The sequence below is a fragment of the Pristiophorus japonicus genome, unplaced genomic scaffold (genome assembly GCF_044704955.1).
Source record: "Pristiophorus japonicus isolate sPriJap1 unplaced genomic scaffold, sPriJap1.hap1 HAP1_SCAFFOLD_474, whole genome shotgun sequence".
Classification (NCBI taxonomy): Eukaryota; Metazoa; Chordata; class Chondrichthyes; family Pristiophoridae; genus Pristiophorus; species Pristiophorus japonicus.
The window spans coordinates 171,278-193,625 of record NW_027254379.1 but is presented as its reverse complement, the minus strand read 5'-3'; the positions used below and the strand labels follow the sequence as shown (position 1 = coordinate 193,625).

At 45.6% G+C, this 22,348-nt stretch overlaps 1 protein-coding gene across 1 annotated transcript; it reads left to right on the top strand.

The window, feature by feature from the left end:
• Positions 1 to 19,078: 19,078 nt before the first annotated feature.
• LOC139252668 (probable G-protein coupled receptor 139) lies at positions 19,079 to 19,981 on the top strand (the record flags this gene model as incomplete). Its single annotated transcript, XM_070873444.1, has 1 exon — positions 19,079 to 19,981. A coding segment is annotated over one exon (903 nt), but the record flags the coding sequence as incomplete, so codon positions are not given.
• Between the last annotated feature and the right edge of the window lie 2,367 nt (positions 19,982 to 22,348).

The window sequence follows — 22,348 nt, the reverse complement described above, 5'->3', positions numbered from 1 at the left end:
ACCCGGCACCTAATAAACAGTTGATGGGTAAAGAAACCAAGGAGGTACAACAACTGTCCAACAGCCACGACATGCGAGGATTCTTCATTGCAATCAAGGCCACCGACGGACCAAACTCCCAAGGACCCGCCACACTCATGGCCAGGAACGTGGAAACATTTATCAAGGACACAGAGGCTGTCAGGGGCCGCTGGAAGGAGCAGTTTGAATATCTCGTCAATCGAGACTCTGACTTTGACTCGAGTTTTCTTAACTCCATCCCGCAGATTGCTATCCGCCCCCAACCTCAGTGAAACCCGAAGGCTGCATGAGGTACGCAAAGCCATAAACCTGCTCGAGAATAACAAGCCCAAGCTTACGGATGGAATTACTGCTGAGGCACTAAAGTATGACGCAGAGGCACTGTTGACGCGAATACATGACCTAATCTCTCTCATTTGGAGGGAGTAGAGCATGCCGGGAGATCTCAGAGATGCAGTGATCACAACCATCTTTAAGAAAGGAGAAAAGACCGACTGCAGCAACTAGAGGGGAATCTCCCTGCTGTCCGCCACTGGGAAAGTTGGTGCTGGAGCCCTTCTCAACTGTCTTCTTCCTGTGCGCGAGGAGCTCCTCCTGGAGTCACAGTGTTGATTTTGTCCCCTACGTGGCACAACGGATATGGCCTTTTTCCACCTTTCAAAGGCCTTTGACACTGTCAGCCGTTATGGCTAATGGTCCTCCTCAGGTTTGGATGCCCCCAAACTTTGTCAACATCCTTCACCTGCTCCACAACGACATGCAGACCGTGATCCTTACCAGTGGTTGCATTAAAGAGCAAATTGACGTCCAGAAGGGGTCAACATGTCCTGGGTCATCGCCCCAACACTCTTTTCAATCTTCCTCGCTGCCGTGCTCCACCTCACAGTCAGCAAAGGCCCCGCTGGAGTTGAACTAAACTACAGAACCGGTCGGAAGCTGCTTAACCTGTGCTATCTCCATGCAGGTGCAAAATCAACACAAATTCTGGCGTTGATCTTCAGTACGCAGACAACGTCAGCATCTGCGCAGCATATTCTGAATCTGAACTCCAGATATAGTCGATGTATTTCCCTAGACACATGAAAGCATGGGCTTTACTTTTATCATCCGTACGACAATGGTCCTCCACAAGCCTGTTTTCGCCACACAGCACTGCCCTCCAAAATTCAAGATTCAGGGCGCGGCCTTCCACAACATGCACTGCCTCCCATACTTCGGGTGCCTTTTATCAAAAAAGACAGACATTGATGCGGATATTGAACATCACCTCCATTGCGCCAGTGCAGCTTTTGGCCGCCTGAAGAAAAGCGTTTTAGAAAAGCAGGCCCTCAAATCTACCACCAAGCTCATGGTTTACAGGGCTGTAGTAATACTCGCCATCCTTTATGGATCAGGTGCATGGACGATGCATAGAAGACACATCAAGTCGCTCGAGCTACATAACCAAAGCTATCTCCGCAAGATCCTGCAAATCCCCTGGGTTGGCAGGCGCACCAACATCTGTGTCCTCGCCAAGGCTAACATCACCCCATTGAAGCACTGACCATACTGGATCAGCTTCGCTGGGCAGGCCACGTAGTTCGCATGCCTGACAAGTACTCCCAAAGCAATTGCTCTATGCGTAGCTCCTTCTTGGCAAAAGAGCAAAATGTGGGAAGTGGAAACGTTACAAGGACATCGCCAATGCCTCCCCACCGACCCCTGGGAATTCATGACCAAAGACCGCCCTAAGTGGAGGAAGTGCATCCAGGACGGCGTTTTTGTCTTCGAATCTCAACGCCGCGAGCGTGAAGAGGTCAGGCACAGGCAGCTGTTGGTGCGTGCGGCAAATCAGTCCCACCACCCCTCGCCTCCCCGCCTCCCACTGCGAATGTCTGTCCCATCTTTGAGAGGGTCGGTGGCTCTCGAATTGTACTGTTCATCCACCAAAGGATTCACGTTGTGAGTGGAGGCAACTCTTCCCCGGTTCCAAGGGACTGCCTATGATGACACCTCAAAACAGAAGTAAAATTCGAAATATTAAAAATGCTTCCACCCCATCGGGGAATTGAACCCCCATCTCCTGTGTGAGAGATGGAGATACTCACCACTATATGAACCGATATGTATTTTGTCAGCGCAGGAATCTAGCTCTGAACGCTACTGGACACTGTGAGAAAGCCAGAGATAAATTGATAGACAGCAGCTAACATTGGAACAAGGAGAGACAGACAACGAGATAGAGTCAAAAAGAGAGAGGGAGACAGATAAAGAGAGAAAGATAGAGTGAGACTGAAAGATTGAGACAGAGAGAAGCAGATAGCGAGACACAGATAGAAAGACTGAGAGTGACATAATTCAAACACACAAACACATATATAGCTCTCTAAAGAGGTACACACAGACAACACAGAGAGACACACAAACATGCAGAGACACACATACAAAGAGCAGGGAGAGACACACACATGAACGCTGAAAGGCACAGAAACACACAGATACATACACATAAACAAAATCAAAAATATAGGCCCACGACCGGATATACTCACAGTGAATTAGACATATAGAAGGATAGAGAGGCAGAATCACTATCGCTACGTATGCCGAATTTTGCTCTGTTTCTGTCCATACGTATCGTGAATATTTGCAAATCAATAACAATTTTTGTGGAAGTGCAGAATATTGTGGGATGTGGTTCCACCCAATGCTGGATTCGTTTTGCAGGGTTTGGTTAAATTTTCAAACGGAATGAAAAATGTTATAGGCAGGATTCGAAACTCGGCAGGGAAGTCTTCATGGATTTATCAATCCATCTCCTTAACCATCCGGCCACGAGTACTAAGTCTTTTTAAATGCTACTCTGCTAAAACTCAATCAACCATCTCTCTGAAGCAGAAGGGCACATCGTCCCACAAATGTCTCCGTTTGCTAAAGTATTGCAGGAAAAACTCTCATCTCGTTGTATGTTCAATTGTCTATATGATCCTGGACAGGTTTTACACCAAGAACATGATTAAAATTCGAAATCTTATAAAGATTTCCTCCCCGTCAGGGAATTGAATCCTGGCCTCGCGCATGACAAGCGGGGATGATCATCACGAGACTAAAGATTGTTAATATTGTCAGAGCAGGAATCGAGCTGTGAGCACAATTGGCAGCGTGCAAAAGAGACAGACAAATTGACAGACAGTGCCAATCAGAGAAACAGGAAGAGAAAGACAGCGAGACAGACACAAAGAATGAGACAGACAAAGAGAGATAGATAGTTTGAGACAGACTGAGAGATGCAGGTACAGAAAGGCAATCAGAGAGCGTCCGAGACAGAGAAGAGCGAGCCAGAGAGAGGGAGACAGAGAGAATGACGGACATAGACAAAGTTAGACTGAGCAAGACAGAAAGATAGACAGATAGATTGACAGAGGAAGAGACAGAGTCAACTAAATCGTGACTTGGAGAGAGCTAAATCGTGACTTGGAGAGAGTTGAAGAGTTTCTGGGAGAGACAGAGAGATCGAGACAGATAGAGATAGTGCCAGAGTCTGGAAAAGATCGAGAGACGGAAAGAGAGAGACAGGGAGTGGCAAAGAGAGTGTCTGGGAGAGAGAGAAAGGGAGAGAGAGAGGGAGGAGATTATTTGAATGAATATATAGGCAAAACATATGCACTAATTTTGCTATGTTTACAAATCAAGCTTAACCCCTTGTGTTCTATTTCACGTAGGATACCTTCGCTCTTGATCAGACGCTTCGAAACATGATGACCAACTTGGACTCTTTCTGGGCTGAACCTGAGGAAAGTTTTCCTCCAAGGAAAGCCCTTTAATTACTTTTGAACTCTCTACAATTTCACACTGTTTGTCTGTCTGACTCGGACTCAAATTAAATTCTGACTTTCCATTGGTCTTGTTTCCAGTGCATTTGATGTATGATATGCTATTGAATTCTAGTTGTATCAAATCTACCTGATGAGTCGGAAATAATCGAATCATTCCAACCTTCAACTCCTTCCACATCTGTAGGTAGAATATGATCAATGTGACCCAAACTAACCTGTTCATGATCAAACATAACCAATATGTGAGAAGACCACATCTCTTCACCACTCTTCCTCGTAAACACATGAACGATTTATGGTGAAGCTTACATATTATGCACTTCTGATTTAATTTCACAACTTCATTCTTCTCTCTATTACTCTACTCTATCATGATTCTCTTCCTGTCTTAATTGTTTCTCGTCGACGGATCATGCCGTGTTTAGATTTAACAACGATAATCTGGTTCGTGGCTGTTGTTTGAGAAAGAACTCTGCTGGTGTTCTACCAGTCGTTGCATTAGGAGTATTACGCTCACAATAAGAAAATTAAGCAATTTGTGGACTAATGACAAATGTCTTTCCTGGATTTGGATGAAAATCCGTTTGATGAGGGCACGTTTTAAAATTTGTACTCTGCGCTCTGCTGCACGATTTGAAGCAGGCTGGTACGGTGGATGCTTGAACTGATACAGTCCATCAAACTACTACATCCCCTCAAACTAATACAGACCCTCAAAATAATACAGTGCATTCAAATAATACAGTCCATCAAAATAATACAGACCCTCAAAATAATACAGTCCCTCAAACTAATACAGCCCCTCAAACTAATGCAGTCCATCAAACTAATACAGTCCCTCAAACTAATGCAGACCCTCAAACTAATACAGTCCCTCAAACTAATACAGCCCCTCAAACTAATGCAGTCCATCAAACTACTACATCCCCTCAAACTAATACGGTCCATCAAACTATCAAACTAATACAGTCCATCAAACGAATACAATCCATCAAACTAATACTTCCCCTTAAATTAATACATTCCCTCAAACTAATACAGACACTCAAAATAATACAGTGCATTCAAATAATACAGTCCATCAAAATAATACAGACCTCAAACTAATAAAGACCCTCAATCTAATACAGTCCATCAAACAAATACAGCCCCTCAAACTAATACAGTCCATCAAACAAATACAACCCCTCAAACTAATACAGTCCCTCAAACTAATACAGTCCATCAAATTAATATAGACCCTCAAACTAACACTGTCCCTCAAACTAATGGAGTCCCTCAAACTAATACAGTCCCTCAAACTAATACAGTCCCTCAAACTAATAAAGGCCCTAAATCTAATACAGTCCCTCAAACTAACACAGTCCATCAAACTAATACAGTCTCTCAAACTAATACAGACCATCAAACTAATACAGTCCGTCAAACTAATACAGTCCCTCAAACAAATACAGTCCATCAAACTAATTCAATCCATCAAACTAAAAGATGCCCTCAAACTAATACGGTCCATCAAACTAATACTGTCCCTCAAACTAATACAGACCCTCAAACTAATACAGGCCCTCAAACTAATACAGTCCAGCAAACAAATATAATCCATCAAACTAATACATTCACTCAAACTAATACAGACCCTCAAACTAATAAAGACCCTCAAACTAATACAGACCATCAAACTAATACAGAACCTCAAACTAATACAGTCCATCAAACTAATACAGTCCATCAAACTAATACAGATCCTCAAACTAATACAGGCCCTCAAACTAATGCAGTCCATCAAACAAATACAGTCCCTCAAACTAATTCAGTCCCTCAAACTAATACAGTCCATCAAACTAATACAGACCCTCAAACTAATACAGCCCCTCAAACTAATACAATCCATCAAACTAATACTGTGGTGTATGTAGCACAAAAATCACTGACTACACACGGTCTTGTGTAAATCTAACTGCTGTGACCTTCGTCCTTTAGTGTTCAGCTCCAGACTGCCTTCAGCCTTATATAGCACCTGTTGTAGTTACTACCACGGTTTCCCAACACAGCCCCCTCTGTGGTGTGGCATCGTGGACTGTATAAGTTTGATGGACTGTATTAGTTTGAGCGCCTGTATTAGTTTGAGGGACTGTATTGGTTTGAGGGTCTGTATTAGTTTGTGGAGCTGAATTAGTTTGAGGACGATTGACACAAATGATTCACTTAAATATTTTCACTGAATGTCTGCATTTAAGGAAGGCTGCTCCATCCTAGGTTGCAGCAGAGTAAAATTGAGGGGGCATTTGAACATTTGGAATGTAGTTTCTGAATGGCCATAGCAGAGTGAAAGTCATCAGTGGATCAATATCATATCTAGATATGGGCCTGATGTTGTTTCAAACAACAATCTGTTGCTGGCAGGAATATAGAAGGCAATCTTCATTTGTTAATGGATATAATCAGAATTGTCCAGTCTTTGTTTTTTCCAATTTCAACTCCAAATGTATTCCATCACAACAGGGACTTTTCTCCAATGTCGTAATCTGTTTGTTCAAATTATAACAATAACCAATTTGAGCGATGTCGTAACCTCAATGTCCCTGTGGTGATTCTGCAGGGTATAAATTGAATGCTCTGGATTGTATCTCCACAGAGTATAATACTGGGAGATTGCCTGCAGAGCGAAGGGGCACATCGCATCACACAGAAAATGTATCAGACTGTTAGATTAGCAAGGAAAATATGCTACATGATCATTGCCGTCACCGGCGTTCCTGGTAAGTGACTATAACCATTGAAGTTGTGTAAATCTCTGCATGGACTGGTCTCTGGTTTTGCTCTGTGACTGATAATGTTAAATGTTAGTGTAGTGGTCACTGTTATACAGACACACGATCAGTGATACCATTCTATAAAGTCAATTGTGCTCAATTACATCTGCAGTTTGATTCCTTTGTCTCATTTGAATATAAACATCTGCTTGCAACTAAGAGGCTCATTGAATTATCAAGTTATGCCTTGAGTGGAACATCGTGTAGTTGTAACAGTCCTCAGTGCAGCAACTCTCTGAGAGAAGGTTTTACTGGCAGTGTGTGTCACTGTAGGATATACTGTGTGTGGGTCACTAACCGGTGTGGAATACCATACCCGAGTGACCATGTTTTACTGAGAGTGTGAGTCACTGCAGGATATACTGAGTGTGGGTCACTAACCGGTGTGGAACACTATACCCCAGTGACCATGTATTACTGGGAGTATGTATAACTGTAGGATATACTGAGTGTTGGTCACTAACCGGTGTGGAACCCCGTACCCAGTGACTGTGTATGACTGGGACTGTCTGTCAGTGTAGGATATACAGAGTGTGAGTCACTAACCAGTATGGAACACAGTACGCCAGTGAGCATGTATTAATGTGAGTGTGTGTACCTGTAGGATATACTGAGTGTGGGTCACTAACCAGAGTGGAACAGTGTACCCCAGTGAACATGTATTGCTGGGAGTGGGTGGCACTGTAGGATATACTGAGTGTGGGTCACTAACCGGTGTGGAACAGTGTACCCCAGTTACTATGTATTACTGGGAGTATGAGTAACTGTAGGATATACTGATTGTGGGTCACTAACCGGTGTGGAACACCATGCCCCAGTGACCATGTATTACTGGCAGTGTGTATCACTGTAGGATATACAGAGTGTGGATCACATACCGGTGTGGAACACCGTACCCCAGTGACCATGTATTACTGGGACTGTCTGTCACTGTAGGATACCTGAGTGTGGGTCACTAACCAGTGTGAAACACTGTTCTCCAGTGATCATTTACGCGGAGTCAGAGGAAATGTATTACCATGGATTGAAAAATGGCTGGCTACCACAATGCAGAGAATCTGGATAAATGGATCCTTTTCAGGTTGGAAATCGGTGGTTAGTGGAGTGCCAAAGGGATCGGTGCTGGGAACACAACTGTTTACAATATATATAGATGATCTGGAAGAGGGGACGGAGTGTAGTGTAACAAATTTGCAGATGACACTAAGATTAGTGGGAAAGCGGGTTGTGTCAAGGACACATCGAGGCTGCAAATAGATTTAGAGAGGTTAAACGAATGGGCTAAGGCTTGGCAGATGGAGTACAATGTCGGAAAGTGTGAGGTCATTCACCTTGGAAAAAAAAACAGTAAAAGGGAATATTATTTGAATGGGGAGAAATTACAACATGCTGCGGTGCAGAGGAACCTGGGGGTCCTTGTGCATGAATCCCAAAAGGTTAGTTTGCAGGTGGAGCAGGTAATCAGGAAGGCGAATGGATTGTTGGCCTTTATTGCGAGAGGGATGGAACACAAAAGCAGGGAGGTCCTGCTGCAATTCTATAGGTTATTGGTGAGGTCGCACCTGGAGTACTGCGTGCAGTTCTGGTCACATTACTGAAGGAAGGATATACTAACTTTGGAGCGGGGACAGAGACGATTCACGAGGCTGATTCTGGAGATTAGCGGGTTAACTTATGAAGATAGATTGAGTAGACTGGGTCTTTACTCGTTGGTGTTCAGAAGGATGAGGGGTGACCTTACAGAAACATTTAAAATAATGAAAGGGATAGGCAAAATAGAGGCAGAGAGGTTGTTTCCACTGGTCGGGGAGACTAGAACTAGGAGGCAGAGCCTCCAAATACGGGGGAGCCTACTGAAAACCGAGTTGAGAAGGAATTTCTTCTCCCAGAGGGTTGTCTATCTGTGGAATTCTCTGCCCAAGGAAGCAGTTGAGGCGAGCTCATTGAATGTATTCAAATAACAGATAGATAGATTTTTGACCAAAAAGGAAGCAAGGGGTTTGGGGAGCGGGCAGGTAAGTGGAGCTGAGTCCACGGCCAGATCAGCCATGATCTTGTTGAACGGCTGAGCAGGCTCGAGGGGCTAGATGGCCTACTCCTGTTCCTAATTCTTATGTTCGTATGTTCTAGTATATGTGTGGAACACCATACTCCAATGACCATGTATTACTGAGAGTGTGAGTCACTGTAGGATATATTGAGTGTGGGTGACTCACCGGTGTAGAACACCGTACCTCAGTGACCATGTATTACTGGAAGTGTCTGTCACTTTGGGATATACTGAGTGTGGATCACTAACCGGTGTGGAACAACATACCCAGTGATCATGTATTACTGGGAGTGTGTGTCACTGTAGGATGTACTGTGTGTGAGTCACTAACCAGTGTGGAACACCGTACTCAAGTGACCATGTATTACTGGGTGTGTGTCTAACTGATGGATATACTGAATGTGGTTCACAAACCGGTGTGGAACACAGTTGCCCAGTGACCATTTATTACTGGTAGTGTCTGTCACTGTAGGATATACTGAGTGCAGGTCACTAACCGGTGTGGAACACAGTACCCCAGTGACCATGTATGTGTGTATCATTTTAGAATAGACTGAGAGTGGGTCACTAACCGCTGTGGAACACCATATCCCATTGACCATGTATTACTGGGATTGTGTATGAGGGTGTAGGATATACAGAGTGTGCATCGCTAACCAGTGTGGAACACTGTACCCCAGTGACCATGTATTACTGGGAGAGTGAGTCAGGGTAGGATATACTCAGTGTGGGTCACTAACCGGTGTGGAACACCATACTCCAATGACCATGTATTACTGAGAGTGTGTGTCACTGTAGGATATATTGAGTGTGGGTGACTCACCGGTGTAGAACACCGTACCTCAGTGACCATGTATTAATGGAAGTGTCTGTCACTTTGGGATATACTGAGTGTGTTTCACTAACCGGTGTGGAACACCATACCCCAGTGACCATGTATTACTGGGAGTGTGTGTCACTGTAGGATATATTGAGTGTGGGTGACTCACCGGTGTAGAACACCGTACCTCAGTGACCATGTATTACTGGAAGTGTCTGTCACTTTGGGATATACTCAGTGTGTTTCACTAACCGGTGTAGAACACCGCACCTCAGTGACCATGTATTACTGGAATGTCTGTCACTTTGGGATATACTGAGTGTGTGTTATAACCGGTGTAGAACACCATACCTCAGTGACCATGTATTACTGCGAGTGTGTGTCACTGTAGTATGTACTGTGTGTGGGTCACTAACCAGTGTGGAACACCGTACTCCAGTGACCATGTATTACTGGGAGTGTGTGTCACTGTAGGATGTACTATGTGTGGGTCACTAACCAGTGTGGAACACCGTACTCCAGTGACCATGTATTACTGGGTGTGTGTCTAACTGATGGATATACTGAATGTGGTTCACAAACCGGTGTGGAACACAGTTGCCCAGTGACCATTTATTACTGGTAGTGTCTGTCACTGTAGGATATACTGAGTGCAGGTCACTAACCGGTGTGGAACACAGTACCCCAGTGACCATGCATGTATGTATCATTTTAGAATAGACTGAGAGTGGATCACTAACCGCTGTGGAACACCATAATCCCATTGACCATGTATTACTGGGATTGTGTATGAGGGTGTAGGATATACAGAGTGTGCATCGCTAACCGGTGTGGAACACTGTACCCCAGTGACCATATATTACTGGGAGAGTGAGTCAGGGTAGGATATACTCAGTGTGGGTCACTAACCGGTGTCGAACACTGTACCCCAGTGACCGTGTATTACTGGGAGAGTCTGACACTGTAGGATACCTGAGTGTGGGTCAATAACCGGTGTGCAGCACCATACACCAGTGACCATGTATTACTGGCAGTGTGTGTCACTCTAGGATATACTGAGTGTGGGTCACTAACCGGTGTGGAACACCGTACCCCAGTGACCGTGTATTACTGGGAGAGTCTGACACTGTAGGATATACTGAGTGTGGGTCACTAACCGGTGTGGAACACCGTACCCCAGTGACCGTGTATTACTGGGAGAGTCTGACACTGTAGGATATACTGAGTGTGGGTCACTAACCGGTGTGGAACACTGTACCCCCAGTGACCATGTATTACTGGGAGTGTATGACACTGTAGGATGTACTCAGTGTGGGTCACTAACCGGTGTGGAACACTGTACCTCCAGTGACCATGTATTACTGGGAGGTTATGACACTGTAGGATATACTCAGTGTGGGTCACTAACCGGTGTGGAACACTGTACCACCAGTGACCATGTATTACTCGGAGTGTATGTCACTGTAGGATAAACTGAGTGTGGGTCACTAACCGGTGTGGAGGACCATACCCCAGTGAACATGTATTACTGGGAGTGTGTGTCACTGTAGGATATATTGAGTGTGGGTCACTAACCGGTGTGGAACACCGTACCCCAGTGACCGTGTATTACTGGGAGAGTCTGACACTGTAGGATATACTGAGTGTGGGTCACTAACCGGTGTCGAACACTGTACCCCCAGTGACCATGTATTACTGGGAGTGTATGACACTGTAGGATGTACTCAGTGTGGGTCACTAACCGGTGTGGAACACTGTACCACCAGTGACCATGTATTACTGGGAGTGTGTGTCACTGTAGGATATACTGAGTGTGGGTCACTAACCGGTGTGGAGGACCATACCCCAGTGAACATGTATTACTGGGAGAGTGTGTCACTGTAGGATGTACTGAGTGTGGGTCACTAACCAGTGTGGAACACTATACCCCAGTGAACATGTATAACTGGGAATGTGTGTCACTGTAGGATATACTGAGTGTGGGGCACTAACCGGTGTGGAACACCATTACCCAGTGACCACGTATTACTCGGAGTGTGTTTCACTGTAGGATATACTGAGTGTGGGTCACTAACCGGTGTGGATCACGATAACCCAGTGACCACGTATTACTCGGAGTGTGTGTCACTGTAGGATATACGGAGTCTGGGTCACTAACCGGTGTGGAACACCATAACACAGTGACCACATATTACTCGGAGTGTGTGTCACTGTAGGATATACTGAGTGTGGGTCATTAACCGGTGTGGAACACCGTACACCATTGACCATGTATTACTGGGAGTGTGTGTCACTGTAGGATATACTGAGTGTGGGTCACTAACCGGTGTGGAACACCGTACACCATTGACCATGTATTACTGGGAATGTGCGTCTCTGTAGGATATACTCAGTGTGGGTCACTAACCGGTGTGGAACACTGTACACCATTGACCAAGTATTAATGGGAGTGTGTGTCACTGTGGGATATACTCAGTGTGGGTCACTAACCGGTGTGAAACACTGTACACCATTGACCAGGTATTACTGGGAGTGTGTGTCACTGTGGGATATACTCAGTGTGGGTCACTAACCGGTGTGGAACACTGCACCCCAGTGACCATGTATTACTGGGAGTGTGTGTCACTGTGGGATATACTCAGTGTGGGTCACTAACCGGTGTGGAACACTGTACCCCAGTGACCATGTATTACTGGGAGTGTGTGTCACTGTGGGATATACTCAGTGTGGGTCACTAACCGGTGTGGAACACTGTACACCATTGACCATGTATTACTTGGAGTGTGTGTCACTGTGGGATATACTCAGTGTGGGTCACTAACCGGTGTGGAACACTGTACACCATTGACCAAGTATTACTGGGAGTGTGTGTCACTGTGGGATATACTCAGTGTGGGTCACTAACGGGTGTGGAACACTGTGCACCATTGACCAAGTATTACTGGGAGTGTGTGTCACTGTGGGATATACTCAGTGTGGGTCACTAACCGGTGTGGAACACTGTACACCATTGACCAGGTATTACTGGGAGTGTGTGTCACTGTGGGATATACTCAGTGTGGGTCACTAACCGGTGTGGAACACTGTACACCATTGACCAGGTATTACTGGGAGTGTGTGTCACTGTGGGATATACTCAGTGTGGGTCACTAACCAGTGTGGAACACCATACCCGGTGACCATGTATTACTGGGAGTGTCTTTCTCTGTCGGATGTACTCAGTGTGGGTCACTATTTATTCTACTTCCGCTTCTGAGGCGTACCCTCGGACTCGAGGATTACTCGATTCCATACTAACAATTATTTCCCAGAGTGCTGAAGAGTCCAATGCATGACCTGCATTCTCTGTCACAAATGGGGCAGACGCTGGTTGACCGAACGGCAGTGTGGGGTGTTCGGGTTGCTGCGCACTCCTTCCGCTATCTACGCTTGGCTTCAGCTTGCTCTGGGCGATGAGAATCGATGTGCTCTGCACCGCACGGATGCTTTTCCTCCACTTGGGCTGTCTAGGGCCAGGGATTACCAGGTATAGGAGGGGCCGTTGCAATTATTAAAAGAGGTTTGGAGTGTTTCATGGTAGCTTTCTTCTGCCCACCTGTGGCTCGCTTACAATAACGAATCACCGTGTGGAGCGTTTGCTTTTTGGATCTAATGTCAGGCATGCCAACGATGTGGCCCGTCCAACGGAGCTGATCGACTGTGGTCAATGCTTCGCTGCTGGGGATATTAACCTGACCGAGAACACTGATGTTGGTGTGACACTCCGGCCAATTAATTTGCAGGAATTTGCGGAGACTGCGTTGGTACTTCTCCTGTGCTTTGTGGTGTCTGCTGTAAATATTCCATGTCTCTGAACCATATAGGAGGGCCGGTATCACTACTGCCCTGTCGACCATGAGCTTTGTCCTGCGTTTGAGGTCCTGGTCTTCAAACACATTCTTCCTCAGGCGTCCGAAGTCTGCACAGACACACTGAAGGCAATGTTGGACTTTGCCATCAAAGTCTGCCTTTGTTGACTGTAGGCTCCCGAGGTCTGGAAAATGGTCCAATTGTACAGTAAACCCGAGCATCCCTGAAACTCGCAGCGGATGGCGAGTTTCCCTGCGCCTATCGCCGCTGATACATTCTGAGTGCCCCATTTACAATTTAATTCACTCGCCATTCACACTGGAAGTCGTCTCGCCCTCACCGGCTTTGGGCTGGGAATGAAAACCCTTGCAGGTTGCTGATCCTGATAGTGACCCCAGTGCACTGCCCCTGCTGAAAGTACAAGTGCTGGACCTCTGGTCTGAACAATATTCTATCTCCACTCTCCAATGGTCCAGGAATGGGAGCTCGGATGGTCCCTTGCGATGCTGCCTTTTCTTGGGATACAGGGAACCTTCGTTGTTCCAATTCTACTCCGGTCCCCTCCTTCACATATTGTTCAGGTACATTGATGACTGTGTTTGCGCAATTTCATTTTCTAGCCATGACGTGGAAAATGTCCTAACTCGCACAAAGTCATGATCAGCCATCACCTCAGCTCTGTGCTTTCTGACATACATTGGCTCCCGGTTAATGAACGCTTCGATTTTGAAAATGATCATCCTTGTTCACAAATCTCTCCATGGCCTTGCAGCTCCCTATCTCTATAATCTTATTCTGCATCATAACCCCTCAAGCTATCTCCGCTCTTCAAATGCTGCCCTTTCGAACATCCCTCATTATACTGCTCAACCATCAGTGGCCTTACCTTTAGCTATTTGGGCCCTAAACTCTGGAAGTCCCTCCTTAAACCTCTTTTACCAAGCTTTTGGTCATGTGCTTTAATTTCTTAATTTTTATCTCGGTGTCCCATGTTTCTGTGTTGTCCTGTTAAGACTGTTCTGAAGCACCTTGGGATGTTTAACAAAATTAAAGGCGTGATAGAAATAAAAGTTATTGTTATTATTATTAATAATATAGTTATTATTAATATTAGTAATAATCATTATTCTAATTATGCAGTCAACCTTGCTTCTAATTTACGCCCCTCTGTCTCCTTCACATGCTCCGTCTGACACTACCCTCCCCTTCCTCGACATCTCTAAGTCCATTTCTGAGGACAGGCTCTCGACAAATATCTACCATAATCCGGCAGAGTGCTCCAGCTACCTTGATGATATGACCTCTCACCCAGCTTGCGGGAAGGACTCTATTACATTCTCCGAGTGTCGCTGCCTGCGTTGCATCTGTTCCGATGATGCCACCTCCCACACCAGTGCTTACAACATGTCTTCCTTTTTCTGAGCTGAAGATACCCGCCTTCTGTGGTCCTGATCCTGTGGGCCTGTAACCTAGTGTGGAATGGGTAGGAGAGGAGGGAGGAGGCAGAGTCATGGAGACAGTGACCAGTTGAGTCAATAACGCGGGCTGAGGGGCTACAGTAGTGGTCTGGTTTCCCGGTCCCCGATCCTCACTGGTTGATTATCTTCCTGCAGTGACCATGCACTGTTCAGCGAAGGTTCATCAGGCTGGTTCCTGAGATGAAGGTCTTGTCTTATGAGCAAATGTTGAGCAGGCTGGGCCTATAATCGTTGGAGTTTAGAAGAATCAGCGGTAATCTTATTGAAACGTATAAGATTCTAAGGGGGCTCGACAGGGTAGATGCAGAGAGGGTGTTGCCCCTCGTGTCGGAATCTAGAACTAGGGGTCATAGTTTCAGAATGTTCCCTATGTTGGGGAAGTCCAGAACCAGGGGACACAGTCTAAGGATAAGGGGTAAGCCATTTAGAACCAAGATGAGGAGAAACTTCTTCACTCAGAGAATTGTTAACCAGTGGAATTCCCTGCCACATGGTGTTGTTGATGGCAGTTCATTGGGTATATTTATGAGGGAGTTAGTTATGGCCCTTACGGCTAAACGGATCAAGGGGTATGGAGAGAAAGCAGGAAAGGGGTAAAGAGGGAATGATCAGCCATGATCTTATTGAATGGTGGTGCAGGCTCGAAGGACCGGATGGCCTAATCCTGCACCTGTTTTCTATCTTTCTATGTTACCATTAATGTTGCCGACCCGCCCGCTGGGGTGGCTCGGCTTCCCTCCCACTGCCCCGTCTCTGCTAAACTGGGAAGTAGCGGGTTGGAGGTAGGTTGCATTGGGATGATATACGTTAGGAATCGCAGTATAGCGCAGATGAATACGTGGCTTGAGCAGTGGTGCAGCAGGGAGGGATTCAAATTCCTGGGTCATTGGGACCGGTTCTGGGGGAGGTGGGACCAGTACAAACCGGACGGTCTGCACATGGGCAGGACCGGAACCAATGTCCTAGGGGGAGTGTTTGCTAGTGCTGTTGGGGAGGATTTAAACTAATATGGCAGGGGGATGGGAACCAATGCAGGGAGACAGAGGGAAACAAAAAGGAGACAAAAGCAAAAGACAGAAAGGAGATGAGAAAAAGTGGAGGGCAGAGAAACCCAAGGCAAAGAAAAAAAGGGCCACTGTACAGCAAAATTCTAAAAGGACAAAGGGTGTTAATAAAACAAGCCTGAAGGCTTTGTGTCTTAATGCAAGGAGTATCCGCAATAAGGTGGATGAATTAATTGCGCAAATAGATGTTAACAAATATGATGTGATTGGGATTACGGAGACGTGGCTCCAGGATGATCAGGGCTGGGAACTCAACATTCAGGGGTATTCAACATTCAGGAAGGATAGAATAAAAGGAAAAGGAGGTGGGGTAGCATTGCTGGTTAAAGAGGAGATTAATGCAATAGTTAGGAAAGACATTAGCTTGGATGATGTGGAATCTATATGGTTAGAGCTGCAGAACACCAAAGGGCAAAAAAAGTTAGTAGGAGTTGTGTACAGACCTCCAAACAGTAATAGGGATGTTGGGGAGGGCATCAAACAGGAAATTAGGGGTGCATGCAATAAAGGTGTAGCAGTTATAATGGGTGACTTTAATATGCACATAGATTGGGCTAACCAAACTGGAAGCAATACGGTGGAGGAGGATTTCCTGGAGTGCATAAGGGATGGTTTTCTAGACCAATATGTTGAGGAACCAACTAGGGGGGAGGCCATCTTAGACTGGGTGTTGTGTAATGAGAGAGGGTTAATTAGCAATCTCATTGTGCGAGGCCCCTTGGGGAAGAGTGACCATAATATGGTGGAATTCTGCATTAGGATGGAGAATGAAACAGTTAATTCAGAGACCATGGTCCAGAACTTAAAGAAGGGTAACTTTGAAGGTATGAGGCGTGAATTGGCTAGGATAGATTGGCGAATGATACTTAGGGGGTTGACTGTGGATGGGCAATGGCAGACATTTAGAGACCGCATGGATGAATTACAACAATTGTACATTCCTGTCTGGCGTAAAAATAGAAAAGGGAAGGTGGCTCAACCGTGGCTATCTAGGGATATCAGGGATAGTATTAAAGCCAAGGAAGTGGCATTCAAATTGGCGAGAAATAGCAGCGAACCTGGGGACTGGGAGAAATTTAGAACTCAGCAGAGGAGGACAAAGGGTTTGATTAGGGCAGGGAAAATGGAGTACGAGAAGAAGCTTGCAGGGAACATTAAGGCGGATTGCAAAAGTTTCTATAGGTATGTAAAGAGAAAAAGGTTGGTGAAGACAAACGTAGGTCCCCTGCAGTCAGAATCAGGGGAAGTCATAACGGGGAACAAAGAAATGGCAGACCAATTGAACAAGTACTTTGGTTCGGTATTCACTAAGGAGGATACAAACAACCTTCCGGATATAAAAGGGGTCAGAGGGTGTAGTAAGGAGGGGGAACTGAGGGAAATCTTTATTAGTCGGGAAATTGTGTTGGGGAAATTTATGGGATTGAAGGCCGATAAATCCCCAGGGCCTGATGGACTGCATCCTAGAGTACTTAAGGAGGTGGCCTTGGAAATAGCGGATGCATTGACAGTCATTTTCCAACATTCTATTGACTCTGGATCAGTTCCTATGGAGTGGAGGGTAGCCAATGTAACCCCACTTTTTAAAAAAGGAGGGAAGAGAGAAAACAGGGAATTATAGACCGGTCAGCCTGACCTCAGTAGTGGGTAAAATGATGGAATCAATTATTAAGGATGTCATAGCAGTGCATCTGGAAAATGGTGACATGATAGGTCCAAGTCAGCATGGATTTGTGAAAGGGAAATCATGCTTGACAAATCTTCTGGAATTTTTTGATGATGTTTCCAGGAAAGTGGACAAAGGAGAACCAGTTGATGTGGTATATTTGGACTTTCAGAAGGCTTTCGACAAGGTCTCACACAAGAGATTAATGTGCAAATTTAAAGCACGTGGGATTGGGGGTAGTGTGCTGACGTGGATTGAGAACTGGTTGTCAGACAGGAAGCAAAGAGTAGGAGTAAACGGGTACTTTTCAGAAAAGCAGGCAGTGACAAGTGGAGTGCCGCAAGCTTCTGTGTTCGGGCCCCAGCTGTTTACATTGTACATTAATGATTTAGACGAGGGGATTAAATGCAGTATCTCCAAATTTGCGGATGATACTAAGTTGGGTGGCAGTGTGAGCTGCGAGGAGGATGCTATTAGGCTGCAGAGTGACTTGGATAGGTTAGGTGAGTGGGCAAATGCATGGCAGTTGAAGTATAATGTGGATAAATGTGAGGTTATCCACTTTGGTGGTAAAAACAGAGAGACAGACCATTATCTGAATGGTGAAAGATTAGGAAAAGGGAAGGTGCAACGAGACCTGGGTGTCATGGTACATCAGTCATTGAAGGTTAGCATGCAGGTACAGCAGGCGGTTAAGAAAGCAAATGGCATGTTGGCCTTCATAGCGAGGGGATTTGAATACAGGGGCAGGGAGGTGTTGCTACAGTTGTACAGGGCCTTGGTGAGGCCACACCTGGAGTATTGTGTACAGTTTTGGTCTCCTAACTTGAGGAAGGACATTCTTGCTATTGAGGGAGTGCAGCGAAGGTTCACCAGACTGACTCCTGGGATGGTGGGAATGACCTATCAAGAAAGATTGGATCAATTGGGCTTGTATTCATTGGAGTTCAGAAGAATGAGAGGGGATCTCATAGAAACGTTTAAAATTCTGACGGGTTTAGACAGGTTAGATGCAGAAAGAATGTTCCCAATGTTGGGGAAGTCCAGAACCAGGGGTCACAGTCTGAGGATAAGGGGTAAGCCATTTAGGACCGAGATGAGGAGAAACTTCTTCACCCAGAGAGTGGTGAACCTGTGGAATTCTCTACCACAGAAAGTAGTTGAGGCCAATTCACTAAATATATTCAAAAGGGAGTTAGATGAAGTCCTTACTACTCGGGGGATCAAGGGTTGTGGCGAGAAAGCAGGAAGGGGGTACTGAAGTTTCATGTTCAGCCATGAACTCATTGAATGGCGGTGCAGGCTAGAAGGGCTGAATGGCCTGCTCCTGCACCTATTTTCTATGTTTCTATGTTTCTATGTTGCATGTTAACTCCTGAGCCGATGTCCACCCGACTGTTTTTGTGCGAAATGACAGGCCTTACTGTCTGGGCTCAGTCACCGACAATGTGTGACCAATAATTGACTGTCTCTTTTCCCTTCTGTTTATTACAGTGAATTTAGTGGCGATTGTGGTCCTGTCCCGGGGAAAGTGCGGTCTGTCCACCTGCACCACTCGCTACCTGGTTGCCATGGCAGCGGCGGATCTACTGGTGGTCATCACTGCGATCATACTGTACCGGATCAGTTGGTATTATTTCCCGTGGTCTTTCCTGGGTATCACCCCTGTGTGTCGCGTTATACGTCTCCTGTCCTGTGTAGCCACTGACTGTTCTGTCTGGTTCACCGTCACTTTCACCTTTGATCGATTTGTGGCCATTTGTTGGCAGAAGCTGAAAACCAAATATTGCACCGGGAGAACTGCGGCTGTGGTCCTGGCAACAAGCTGCATTCTGCTCTCTTCAAAAAACGTTCCCTTCTACTTTACAATTGTACCTGGATATATAATCAACAATGTTCAGTGGTTCTGTTATTCAATGCCAGCCTATTATACTGATCCCGGATGGCTGGGATTTGACTGGTTTGATACGGTATTAACACCACTGCTCCCATTCGCTGTAATTTTGTTGCTCAACGCTCTGACAATCAGACACATTACAGTGGCCAGTCGAGTCCGGAAGGGACTGAGGGGTGAGAGCAAGGGGGGGAATGGCAGTGACCCAGAGATGGAGAGCAGGAGGAAGTCTGTCATTTTACTCTTCACCATATCTGGCAGCTTCATACTGCTGTGGCTGATATTTGTTATAGAATTCTTATATTATAGCATTGCAGGAATACATCCCGCTGATTACAATGTTTCTTTATATACCTTTCGACAAGTCGGATATATACTGCGGAATTTAAGTTGCTGCACAAACACATTTATTTACGGGGTGACCCAGTCCAAGTTCAGAGAGCAGTTGAAGAGCGCGGTGAAATATCCGTTTACCTCAATTATACATTTAATTAATAAACAGAACAACTGAGCACAGGCCAGAGGCGGGTCCCAGTGTTTCCAGTCCAGGAATATAATATTTAGCCCCAGACTTCCATCCCCTGAATTACACCAGGAATGGCTGGTGATCTGATAATACACCCAGCGACCTGTTTAGGACACGGCACTATTTCTGATTGACATGTCCCACCTTGTCTTTCTGGTCAGCACCACGAGCTTGTTGCATTCTGTCAGAGTTCTTCTGTAAAGGGTCACTGCAGCTATTTAGTGAAGGAATTCATTGCAGCTTCCAGAGTGAGAAGCTCGTCAATAGTTAGGTCGGCAGAGTGGAGCTGTAGTTCAGAGGATACATTACATAGAATAGACAGCACAGAAACATATAGATCGGCCCGACTAGTCTGTGTTGGTGTTTATGCTCCAGACCAGTCTCCTCCCATTGCAAAAACGTCGTCTCAGCCTCTCAGCATATCTTTTATTTTATGTTCTCTCATTTACTCGTCTAGTTTCCCTTTGACAGCATCTGAACTATGTATCTCAACCACTTCCTGACGTAGGGAGTTCCACATTCTAACCACTCTCTGAGTAAATACATTGTTCTTTATTTCCCTATTGGTGTTATTAGTGATTATCTTGCATTTATGGTTCCACAGATTTGGATGCTCCCACGAGTATAAACTTTTCTGTCACCGTCGACCCGGTCCAAAACAATCATAATTTTCAAGACTTCGATCAGGACTCCTCTATGTTCTCTGTCTTCTACAGGAACCAAGCACAACCTGTTCAATCGTTCCTGATAACTGTTATCTTTCAGTTCTGGTGCAGTCCAACCAAACATTTGTGAGACCGTACTAGTGGCCCCCATCACCATCTCCATTGCCCTAGCCACCGACTCCATCCCTCTTCCTGTCAGCAGTCGAAGGCTGAACCCAGCCGTTCGCAACCTTAGCGTCTTATTTGAGCAGGAGATGGTCTTCCGTCCCCATATCCACTCCTTCACCAGGACGGCATCTTTGTGCCTCTGTTGCAGTTAATTTGCTGCTCAAAACTTCATCCGTGCCATTACCAGCTCTGGATATGACTCCTCCAATGCTCTCCTGTGTGGCTTCCAATCTCCCACCATCCATATACCTCAGCTCATCCAAAACTCTGCTGCCTGTGCCCCTGATTTGCACCTTATCGCAATACCCCATCACACCTATGCTCGCTGACCTACATTGGCTCCCTGTCCGACAGCGCCTCAATTTTAAAATGATCATTCTTGTTTTCAAATCACTTCATGGCCTCTGCAACCTACACCAGTACTTAGTCCTCCTGAAATGTCTGTGCTGCTCCAAATCTGGCAGATTGCACATCCCCGATGTAAACTTCTCCACCAATGGCAGGCATGCTTTCAGCAACCTGGGTCCCAAGTTCTGGGAATCTCTCCCTACACCTCTCCACCTCTAATTCTCCACCTCCTTCAGCTGCCTAGGTCCCAAGCTCTGGGATTCTCTCCCTAAACCTCTCCACCTCACGAACTCCCCTCCTCCTTCAGCTGCCTAGGTCCCAAGCTCTAGCATTCCCTCCCTAAACCTCGTTTCGTCTCTAACTCTCCTCCTCCATTAATATTCCCCTTAAGACTAAATATTTGATGAAGATTATTTGCTAAAACCTCCTTTTGTGCCTCGATGTCAAGATGTCCTTTATTCCCTGTTGGATTTATTAACGGCTGTCTTCAATCTATGTCCCTGAGTTTTGGTATCTCCCACAAGTGGAAACATCTTTTCTCCCTCTACCCTATCAAAGCCTTTCATATCCTGAAAGACACAATCTGACCATCCCTCAGTCTTCTCTTTGCTAAACAAAAGAGCCACGGCCTGTTCAACATTTCCTGATAAGTACACCCTCTCAGTTCTGGTATCATTCCAGGAAATACACTTTGCATCTTCTCCAGTGCCGCGATGTCATTTTATAATATTTACACCAAGGATCCAATCAAGTTTACATAACTTCAATGTTTTACAATTCTATCCTTCGAGACACGAACAAAAGCCTGTTCTTTGTTTTTTATGGATTGATGAACCTCCAGCGCTGCATTTAGTGATTGGTGTAAATGTACTGCCCCATCCCTCTGTTCCTCATTCCTGTTTAGATAATTATTTTCCAAGGAGAATGTCACTTTCATATTCTTCCTATTAAAACGCACCAACTCACACTCCTCTATTTTGATGTATTGTGTTCCTAACACAGATGAGACTGCACACAGTGAGATTAAAGTAACAGTGACCTAAGTCTTTATTAAGATACTCCAGAGTGAGGAACAGGCCTTAGAGGCCGGCTTATATACAGTGCTCCCAAGGGATGCTGGGATCCCTTGGGACTTCAGGGGATGCGCTCCCTGGTGGTGGAACATGGGAGT